This window comes from Mustela lutreola, chromosome 9 (assembly GCF_030435805.1).
Source record: "Mustela lutreola isolate mMusLut2 chromosome 9, mMusLut2.pri, whole genome shotgun sequence".
Lineage (NCBI taxonomy): Eukaryota > Metazoa > Chordata > Mammalia > Carnivora > Mustelidae > Mustela > Mustela lutreola.
The window spans coordinates 57,478,448-57,488,897 of NC_081298.1; the positions used below are offsets into that span (position 1 = coordinate 57,478,448).

The 10,450-nt window shown below is 41.1% G+C and overlaps 1 protein-coding gene across 1 annotated transcript; it reads left to right on the forward strand.

The window, feature by feature from the left end:
- The first annotated feature begins 1,693 nt into the window (after window positions 1-1,693).
- LOC131808308 (uncharacterized) lies at window positions 1,694-10,005 on the forward strand. Its single transcript, XM_059134300.1, has 2 exons — window positions 1,694-2,194; window positions 7,012-10,005. The coding sequence occupies exon 2, from the start codon at window positions 7,068-7,070 to the stop codon at window positions 7,713-7,715; it is 648 nt and encodes a 215-aa protein (XP_058990283.1). The 5' UTR covers window positions 1,694-2,194; window positions 7,012-7,067; the 3' UTR covers window positions 7,716-10,005.
- Window positions 10,006-10,450: the final 445 nt, after the last annotated feature.

Sequence of the window (10,450 nt, forward strand, 5' to 3'; positions counted from 1 at the left end):
AGGAAGGACACTTTATCATACTCAAAGGATCTGTCCAACAAGAAGATCTAACAATTTTAAATATCTATGCCCCTAACGTGGGAGCAGCCAACTATATAAACCAATTAATAACAAAATTGAAGAAATACATCGACAATAATACAATAACAGTAGGGGACTTTAACACTCCCCCTCATTGAAATGGACAGATCATCTAAGCAAAAGATCAACAAGGAAATAAAGGCCTTAAATGACACACTGGACCAGATGGACATCACAGATATATTCAGAACATTGCATCCCAAAGCAACAGAATACACATTCTTCTCTAGTGCACATGGAACATTCTCCAGAATAGATCACATCCTCGGTCTTAAATCAGGCCTCAACCGGGATCAAAAGATTGGGATCATTCCCTGCCTATTTTAAGACCACAATACTCTGAAGCTAGAACTCAATCACAAGAGGAAGTTTGGAAAGAACCCAAATACATGGAGACTAAACAGCATCCTCCTAAAGAATGAATGGGTCAACCAGGAAATTAAAGAAGAATTAAAAAAAATTCATGGAAACAAATGATAATGAAAACACAACGGTTCAAAATTTGTGGGACACAACAAAGGCAGTCCTGAGAGGAAAATATATAGCGGTTCAAGTCTTTCTCAAGAAACAAGAAAGGTCTCAGGTACACAACCTAACCCTACACTTAATGGTGCTGGAGAAAGGACAAGAAAGAAACCCTAAACCGAACAGGAGAAGAGAAATCATAAGGATCAGAGCATAAATCAATGAAACAGAAACCAAAAAAACACTAGAACAAAACAAAACTAGGAGCTGGTTCTTTGAAAGAATTAATAAGATTGATAAACCCCTGGCCAGACTTATCAAAAAGAAAAGAGAAAGGACCCAAATAAATAAAATAATGAATGAAAGAGGAGAGATCACAACTAACACCAAAGAAATACAGACAATTATAGGAACATACCATGAGCAACTCTACACCAACAAATTTGACAATTTGGAAAAAATGTATGCATTCTTAGAGACATATAAACTACCACAACTGAACCAGGAAGAAATAGAAAGCCTGAACAGACCCATAACCAGTAAGGAGATTGAAAAAGTCACCAAAAATCTCCAAACAAACAAAAGCCCAGGGCCAGATGGCTTCCCAAGGGAATTCTACCAAACATTTAAAGAAGAACTAATTCCTGTTCTCCTGAAACTGTTCCAAAAAATAGAAATGGAAGGAAAACTTCCAAACTCATTTTATGAGGCCAGCATCATCTTGATCCCAAAACAAGACAAGGATCCCATCAAAAAAGAGAACTATAGTCCAATATCCTTGATGAACACAGATGCAAAAATTCTCACTAAAATACTAGCCAATAGGATTCAACAGCACATTAAAAGGATTATTCACCACGACCAAGTGGGATTTATTCCAGGGCTGCAAGGTTGGTGTAACATCTGCAAATCAATCAATATGATACAATACATTAATAAAAGAAAGAACAAGAACCATATTATACTCTCAATAGATGCTGAAAAAGCATTTGACAAAGTGCAGCATCCCTTCCTGATTAAAACTCTTCAAAGTGTAGGGATAGAGGGCACATACCTCAATATCATCAAAGCCATCTATGAAAAACCCACTGCAAATATCATTCTCAATGGAGAAAAACTGAAAGCTTTTCTGCTAAGGTCAGGAACACAGCAGGCATGTCCATTATCACCACTGCTATTCAACATAGTACTAGAGGTCCTAGCCTCAGCAATCAGACAACAAAAGGAAATTAAAGGCATCCAAATCAGCAAAGAAGAAGTCAAACTATCACTCTTCACAGATGATTGTCGAGGGTGGATGCTCCAGGGGCCCAGAGATCCGTCAACCGCAGAGCTTTGCAAAATGGCGCCTGACGATTTGCCAGAAGGTGTGTCTAGAGTGACTGATCGTAAATAGGAAGTACTACCTATTGGCTGTTGAACTATTGCTATGCTGTGGGCACTTGGTAACAAGCTTAAGATTGGTGGATGCATATCGCTGTCTATGCTGATTGGCTTAGCTCCCCTATATAAGCGATGGCCATATGAAATAAAGCTCTCTCTTTTTGAAACCCAACCTGACGGAGGGTCGTTATTATCACTGCTGAATGGCGATAAATGGTGGCCCGTACGGGGAGCCCCCTTTCTCCATTTCTAACAGTGCACTGAGGTAAGTGATGAATTTATTTAGAAGAAAAATCTGGCCAGAGAAGTTTTAGGAAAGTCCACTGATTATAGTGACGATTGCAATGTAAGCTCACTGGTGTTAGTGACGATCTTGAGAAAGCTCACTGTTTTAGTGACGATAGCAGACTAGTCTTTTCTTTGCTTCTTGACTATTTATTTCTGATATACTATGGGTTCAGAGGTCTCAAGAATACGTATGGAAGGGCCTCTGCGGGAGTTGCTAAAAGCAAATGGATCTCCTTTGAAAATGAAAACTGCTCTGGCATTCTTGCGCACCGTAGAAGGAGTCAGCCCTTAGTTCCTAGATGAAGGATTATTAAACATTCCACAATGGGAACATTTAGGGGAGGACCTTAGGAAGATTGATAAAGAGAAATCCCTTCCATCTGGCACACTTGCTATATGGGCTCTCATACAATCCTGTTTGCTTAGCCCCAAACCCCCTGAGATTATAAAATAAAGCCTACAAGCAGGGGAACAGGTCTTGGAGGAAGTAAAAGAGGAACGATCGAAGGCCTCAGCTATAGGGGCCTCTTCAGAAGAGGAAGAAGAGCTTTCAGGGGATGAATTAGCAAAAAAATTAAGCAACTTATCTTGTGAGCCGTTGCAGCCTTCAGCTCCCCCACCTTATAATCCTGAAATAAACTGTAGCTGCCCAGGAGCCTGCTCGCAGGATAGACATGACGTCACTGATTGGAATTCACTAGGACAACAGTTAGGCTTAGCCCTACCAGTCTTTCAAGATCAGCAAGGGAATCGCATGCATCAGCCATTAGATATTAAACAAGTAAAACAGCTAAAAGAGGCAGTCATGTCTTATGGCCCTCAGGCTGCTTATACTATTACCTTACTCGAGACTCTCGCAGAACAAAACCTAACACCTTTAGACTGGAGTAATCTAGCGTGAGCTTGCTTGTCTGGAGGGCAATATCTTATGTGGAAAATAGCAAATCAGGATAACTGAACGGAAACTGCTCACCATAATGTGGGAGCTGGGTATGGATCTTGGAATTTAGAAATGCTGACTGGTACAGGACAGTTTTCGGGAAATCAAAATCAGATCAATTTTCCACCGGTAGTGTATTTGCAAATTGCTACTGCTGCCACTAGGGCGTGGAAAACCATACAAGGCACAGGTGATTTACAGGGTCAATTGTCAAAAGTTATCCAGGGAAATAATGAACCATATGCAGATTTTGTAGATAGACTTATCCAAACGGCATCTAGAATTTTTGGGGATGTTGATCAGGCCATGCATCTGGTCAAGCAATTAGCCTATGAGCAAGCCAATAAATTGTGCAAAGAAGCAATATGACCCTGGAAAAACAAAGACCTAGCCTCCTATTTAAAGGCCTTGTAGAGACATAAACGAATCAGTTATCAAGCTAATGTCATGGCAAAGGCTTACGCTAATTTTACTGGTACAAAGGTTACCAAATCCCCTGGTCTCTGCTTCTAATGTAATAAACCAGGTCATAAAAAACGGGACTGTCCTCAGGTCAATAAAAAACCTGGCCTATGTCCTCGATGCAAAAAGCGAAATCACTGGGCTAGCGACTGTAGATCCACCCAAGATATCCAAAGGAATCCCTTGCCAAAAAACGGAAAACAGGGCCCACAGTCCCGAGGCCCACAAATATATGGGGCCATACAGACAATCCCTCAGAGCTACTCTCCCCTTTCCAGCTCCGTAGAGCAACAAAAGGAAGTGCAGGACTGGATCTCTGTGCCTCTGCCAGAGCAATATTAACTCCTGATATGGGAGTTCAGCCAATCCCTACTACTGTCTGTGGACCACTACCCGAGGGAACTGTAGGATTACTACTAGGTAGAAGTTCTAGCGCACTGAAAGGATTACAAATTGCATCCAGAGTCATTGATCCTGACTTTACAGGTGAGATTAAAATTCTTGCCTCATCCCCACGGGGTATTGTTTCTATTTCCCCTGGAGACCGCATAGCGCAATTGCTAATTCTGTCCAGCCATCATTCACATTTCCTGGCCAGCAATAAAGAGAGAGCTAATCAAGGCCTAGGATCTACTGGGACTCCATGTGCCTTCCTTACGCTAAATCTAAGAGAAAGACCAATGACTGCTTTACATATTAATGGTAAAGCATTCACAGGGCTCTTAGACACAGGTGCAGATAAGAGTATCATCAAAAGGGAAGATTGGCCAAAAGCATGGCCAATACAAAAGGCTGACCAAGCTTTGCGTGGCTTAGGTATTGCCTCTAATCCTGATAGGAGTGCTACTTTACTAAGTTGGAGAGATGATGAAGGACACCAAGGTTTAGTTCAACCATATATATTAGATCACTTGCCTGTAAACTTATGGGGTAGAGATGTCATGGAAGGCATGGATCTAAAATTAACATCAGACATACCATTTAGCAGCCTGCAAGCTAATACAATTATGCTTGCTCAGGGACACATCTGGGGAAAAGGTTTAGGGAATAATCAACAAGGAATCACCAACCCGATTGACCCCTGAAAAAGGAGAACCGGACGGGTCTGGGTTTTCATTAGGGGCCACTGACTATATCAAATTAACTTGGATATCCAATAAACCTGTCTGAGTCCCTCAGTGGCCCCTCTCTCGAGAAAAATTACAAGCGGCCCAGCAACTAGTCTTGGAACAATTAGCTGCAGGACATATAAGACCATCCACGTCTTCTTTTAATACACCCATATTTATCATCAAAAAGAAATCTGGAAAATGGAGACTACTACATGACCTTAGAGCGATAAATACCACCATACAACCCATGGGACCTATACAGTTAGGCTTACCATTACTGACCACCCTACCAAAAAATTGGCCAACCATCATTATAGACATAAAGGACTGCTTCTTCTCTATTCCCCTACATCCTGAAGATACCTTTAGATTTGCCTTCACAGTCCCATTTATCAATCATGCCCACCCAGATCAAAGATATGAATGGACTGTGTTACCACAGGGCATGACCAACAGTCCTACTATATGCCAAATCTTTGTATGGATGACCATCAAACCGCTTCAGGAACAAAACCCTGATCTAATAATATATCATTATATGGATGACTACTGCTAAATTTGACAATCATCCCTCCCACCCTTTATTACAATTCTGGAAAGAACATCCCATAATTTTCCCAAGGATAACCAGCCAAAAACCTATTGATAACGCCCCTGTGGTGTTTTCTGATGGTTCCAATTATGGAACTGGCGCCTTTATGGCAGATGGGAAAATTAATACATTTTTGTTTCCCATTACCTCTGCTCAACATGTGGAATTATTAGCAGTCACTGAGGTCTTCAAGGCATTCTCCTTTTGCCCCTTCAATTTATTTTCTGATAGTAAATATGTAGTATATGTACTATCTCTGTTAGAAACAGCAGGAACTATATCTACTAGCTCTTCTGTACATACCTACTTAAGAGCATTACAAGTTCTTATTTGGAACAGAAAGCATCTTTTTTAAATAGGGCATTTAAGAGCACATTTTAACTTACCTGGGCCCCTCTCGTTGGGAAATGCCCTGGTCGATTCTGCTACTAAAGATCCACATATATTTAACTCTATAGAAGCAGTAAAAACCTTTCATGAGAAATTCCATGTGAATTCAAACTTACTAAAGCTGTAGCTCTTGATATAGTTAAATCCTGTGAACGCTGTGTCTCCTTACTCCCTCAACCTTCTTTGGGAGTCAGTCCAAAGGGGTTACTCCCTAATCACATATGGCAAATGGACATAACACATATGCCCGAATTCGGACTCTTAAAATACGTTCATGTTTCCATTGACACTTTCTCTGGATTTATTATGGCCTCCTTGCATTCTGGAGAAAAAACTAAAGATGTTATCGCACATTGTTTGCATTCGTTCTCTGTTCTAGGGATACCAAAACAATTAAAAACAGACAATGGCCCTGAATATACCTCTACTACATTTAAGAAATTTTGTGCTACATTTGGAATCACTCATGTCACTGGTATCCCCTACAATCCCCAGGGTCAAAGCATAGTGGAACGTGCCCATCTAACTATTAAAAATACCTTATTTAAACAAAAAGGGGGAATAGGAGATACATTCCGATCCCCAAGAGACAAACTATCCACTATCCTCTACATTTTAAATTTCTTGAATGTGGATAAAACCCAGCATACTGCTGCCGAAAGACATTGGTGCACACTAGGCAATTCTCAACCTAAGATTCTTTGGAGGGACCTTCTGTCAGGTCAATGGAAGGGCCCAGACCAAGTGCTAATCTGGAGCCGAGGCTCTGTCTTTCCAGAGAACACTCCATCCCCTATTTAGGTCCCTGAACAGCTAGTCAAGCCAGTCTTACCCTCGGCACCAAAAAAGGCAGAAGCCCAAAAGGACGACAGCCATGGTGACGATAATCCGGATGATGATGATCTACGCACTCCTGACCATGACATCAGGACAGACCCTTTGGGCCATTGTTAAAGCCTGGCCCTATCCACTCCCTTTAACGTCTTCCTCTGCTACTTACACCGCACTCTTAACTACTAATTTATTATGTAACTCCCCTTAAAAGCACAGCTTTTCCCAAACATTTGAAACAAGTGTTGAAGTGCAAACTTGTTCTAAAAATATCACGTTTTTGCCTACTCCTGTTTGTATTTGCCCCCCTTTTATGTTTCTTTTCAGTAACAGTACAATCATTTCTAATAAGTTGAACTGTACGTTGAACACTTGCTTCCTTACACAATGTTGGAATGCTACAGGCTTTTCGTTTGCTATGATAATGCGTATTCCAGTGTTTTTGCCTATGCCCGTCTCTGTCCCAGAGGGAGACCTTCCAGTTTTGCTGAGACATAAAAGAGACTTTGGTATCACCGGTGCCATGGTGACAGCTGTTGCCGCCTCCGCTGCTGTCACCGCTGCCGCTGCTACTGCTCTTGCCGTTGCTATTCCTGCAGCCAAGGAGATTAATCAACTGTCTATGAATGCCACAGAAGATCTACAAACCCAGAGTGAAATTAATGATCATCTCGCTGCGGGTATCCTTTTTGCTAATCAGCGGACTGACTTGCTACAAGAACAAATGGACATTGTAATACAACTACTAACTGTAGGATGCCTTCGCTCAGATACTGGATTCTGCATTACTCCAGTTGCATATGATAACCTCACTCGAGCAGCTAATTATTCCAGGGAACTATCCAAGATGCTTACAGGCAACTGGAGTGCCAGATTCGAGAATCTGACAATACAGCTTCGTGCTAATATTGTTAACATTAATGCTAGTAAGGTAGAAGTAGCTTCAGTATCTCAATTTGTCGCCTTTATGAAAAATGTTGTAGGATGGGGGAAGCAATGGTTTGGGTTCATATCCATGGGTAGATTGCTAATATTCACTGTGGTGTGTTGCTTATGGTGCATTTGCCCCATGATGAGGATTCGTAAGAGACACCATTGCCATCAACCAAGCTCTGTTATCATCGAGTCCGGACAGTCGCCCCAGGTATGGCTCAGTATGCTGGATCAGTAGTCAAAGACGGGTAAGATCGTAGGTGGAATATACCAACCTAAGACAGGACATGATCCTATAAGCATCATGATCCAATGATGGGTAAGGATATTCTTGGCCTTGCAACAACCTAATACAGGCATGACCCCTGCTGAGTCTTTCCTTCTACCATAAAACAAAAAGGGGGAACTGTCGAGGGCGGATGCTCCAGGGGCCTGGAGATCCGTCAACCGCAGAGCTTTGCAAAATGGTGCCTGGCGATTTGCCAGAAGGTGTGTCTAGAGTGACTGATCGTAAACAGGAAGTACTACCTATTGGCTGTTGAACTATTGCTATGCTGGGGGCACTTGGTAACAAGCTTAAGATTGGTGGATGCATATCGCTGTCTATGCTGATTGGCTTAGCTCCCCTATATAAGTGATGGCCATATGAAATAAATCTCTCTTTTTTTGAAACCCAACCTGACGGAGGGTCGTTATTATCACTGCTGGACAGCGATAGATGATATGATACTATATGTGGAAAACCCAAAAGACTCCACTCCAAAACTGCTAGAACTTGTACAGGAATTCAGTAAAGTGTCAGGATATAAAATGAAATGCACAGAAATCAGTTGCATTTCTCTACAGCAACAACAAGACAGAAGAAAGAGAAATTAAGGAGTCAATCCCATTTACAATTGCACCCAAAACTGTAAGATACCTAGGAATAAACCTAACCAAAGAGGCTAAGAATCTATACTTATAAAACTATAACGTACTCATGAAAGAAATTGAGGAAGACACAAAGAAATGGAAAAATGTTCCATGCTCCTGGATTGGAAGAACAAATATTGTGAAAATGTCTATGCTACCTAAAGCAATCTACACATTTAATGCAATTCCTGTCAAAGTACTATCCATTTTATTCAAAGAAAGGAACAAGTAATCCTAAAATTTATATGGAACCAGAAAAGACCTCGAATAGCCAAAGGAATATTGAAAAAGAAAGCAAAAGTTGGTTTGGCTTTTGGACTTCAAGCTCCATTACAAAGCTGTCATTATCAAGACAGCATGGTACTGGCACAAAAACAAACACATAGATCAATGGAACAGAATAGAGAGCCCAGAAATAGACCCTCAACTCTATGGTCAACTAATCTTTGACAAAGCAGGAAAGAATGTCCAATGAAAAAAGAACAGCCTCTTCAATAAATGGTGTTGGGAAAATTGGACAGCCACATGCAGAAAAACGAAACTGGACCATTTCCTTATACCACACATGAAAATAGACTCAAAATGGATAAAGGACCTCAATGTGAGAAAGGAATCCAACAAAATCCTTGAGGAGAACACAGGCAGCAACCTCTTCAACCTCAGCCGCAGCAACGTCTTCCTAGGAACATCGCCAAATGCAAGGGAAGCAAGGGCAAAAATGAACTATTGGGCTTTTAACAAGATCAAAAGTTTTTGCACAGCAAAGGAAACAGTTAACAAAACCAAAAGACAACTGACAGAATGGGAGAAGATATTTGCAAATGACATATCAGATAAAGGGCTAGTGTCCAAAATTTATAAAGAACTTATCAAACTCAACACCCAAAGAGCAAATAATCCAATCAAGAAATGGGCAGAGGACATGAACAGACATTTCTGCAAAGAAGACATCCAGATGGCCAACAGGCACATGAAAAAGTGCTCCACATCACTTGGCATCAGGGAAATACAAATCAAAACCTCAATGAGATATCACCTCACACCAGTCAGAATGGCTAAAATTAACAAGTCAGGAAATGACAGTTGCTGGCGAGGATGCGGAGAAAGGGGAACCCTCCTACACTGTTTGTGGAATGCAAGCTGGTGCAACCACTCTGGACAACAGCATGAAGGTTCCTCAAAATGTTGAAAATAGAACTACCCTATGACCCAGCAATTGCACTACTGGGTATTTACCCTAAAGATAACATAGTGATATGAAGGGGCACGTGCACCCGAATGTTTATAGCAGCAATGTCTACAATAGCCAAACTATGGAAAGAACCTAGATGTCCATCAATAGATGAATGGATAAAGAAGATGTGGTATATATACACAATAGAATACTATGCAGCCATCAAAAGAAATGAAATCTTTTCATTTGCTACAACGTGGATGGAACTAGAGGGTATCATGCTTAGCAAAATAAGTTAACCGGAGAAAGACAACTATCATATGATCTCCCTGATATGAGGAAGTGGAATGCAACGTGGGGGGTTAAGGGGGTAGGAGAATAATAAATGAAACAAGATGGGTTTGGGAGGGAGACAAACCATAAGTGACTCTTAATCTCACAAAACAAACTGAGGGTTGCTGGGGGGAGGGGGGTTGGGAGAAGGGGGTGGGGTAATGGACATTGGGGAGGATATGTGCTATAGTGAGTGCTGTGAAGTGTGTAAACCTGGAGATTCATATACCTGTACCCTGGGGATAAAAATATATCATGTGTTTATAAAAAATAAAAAAATTCTTTGATATATTAACCTTCACTTGGTGTCTTATTATTATTAAGCCCCCCTCTGCTCTTCTGTTAACCTCTTCTTAACAGAAGGTTCTGTTAACCTTCAATAATTATACTGGTACCAGCAGCATCAAGGGGTTGTTGACACAGATACAAATGAAGACACTGGGACCATGTGGCAGGGATTAGGGTTACACTGATCATTTAGATGATCCAGAGCATGCTAACTGTATTATAAGATTGCCATTAAAATAAAGTAATAACTAAGAAATTGTTGTAGA

What these genes read in the sequence shown, in the direction of transcription:
- LOC131808308 (XM_059134300.1), top strand. Translation starts at nt 7,068, where the DNA reads ATGGTGACAGCTGTTGCCGCCTCCGCTGCTGTCACCGCTGCCGCTGCT.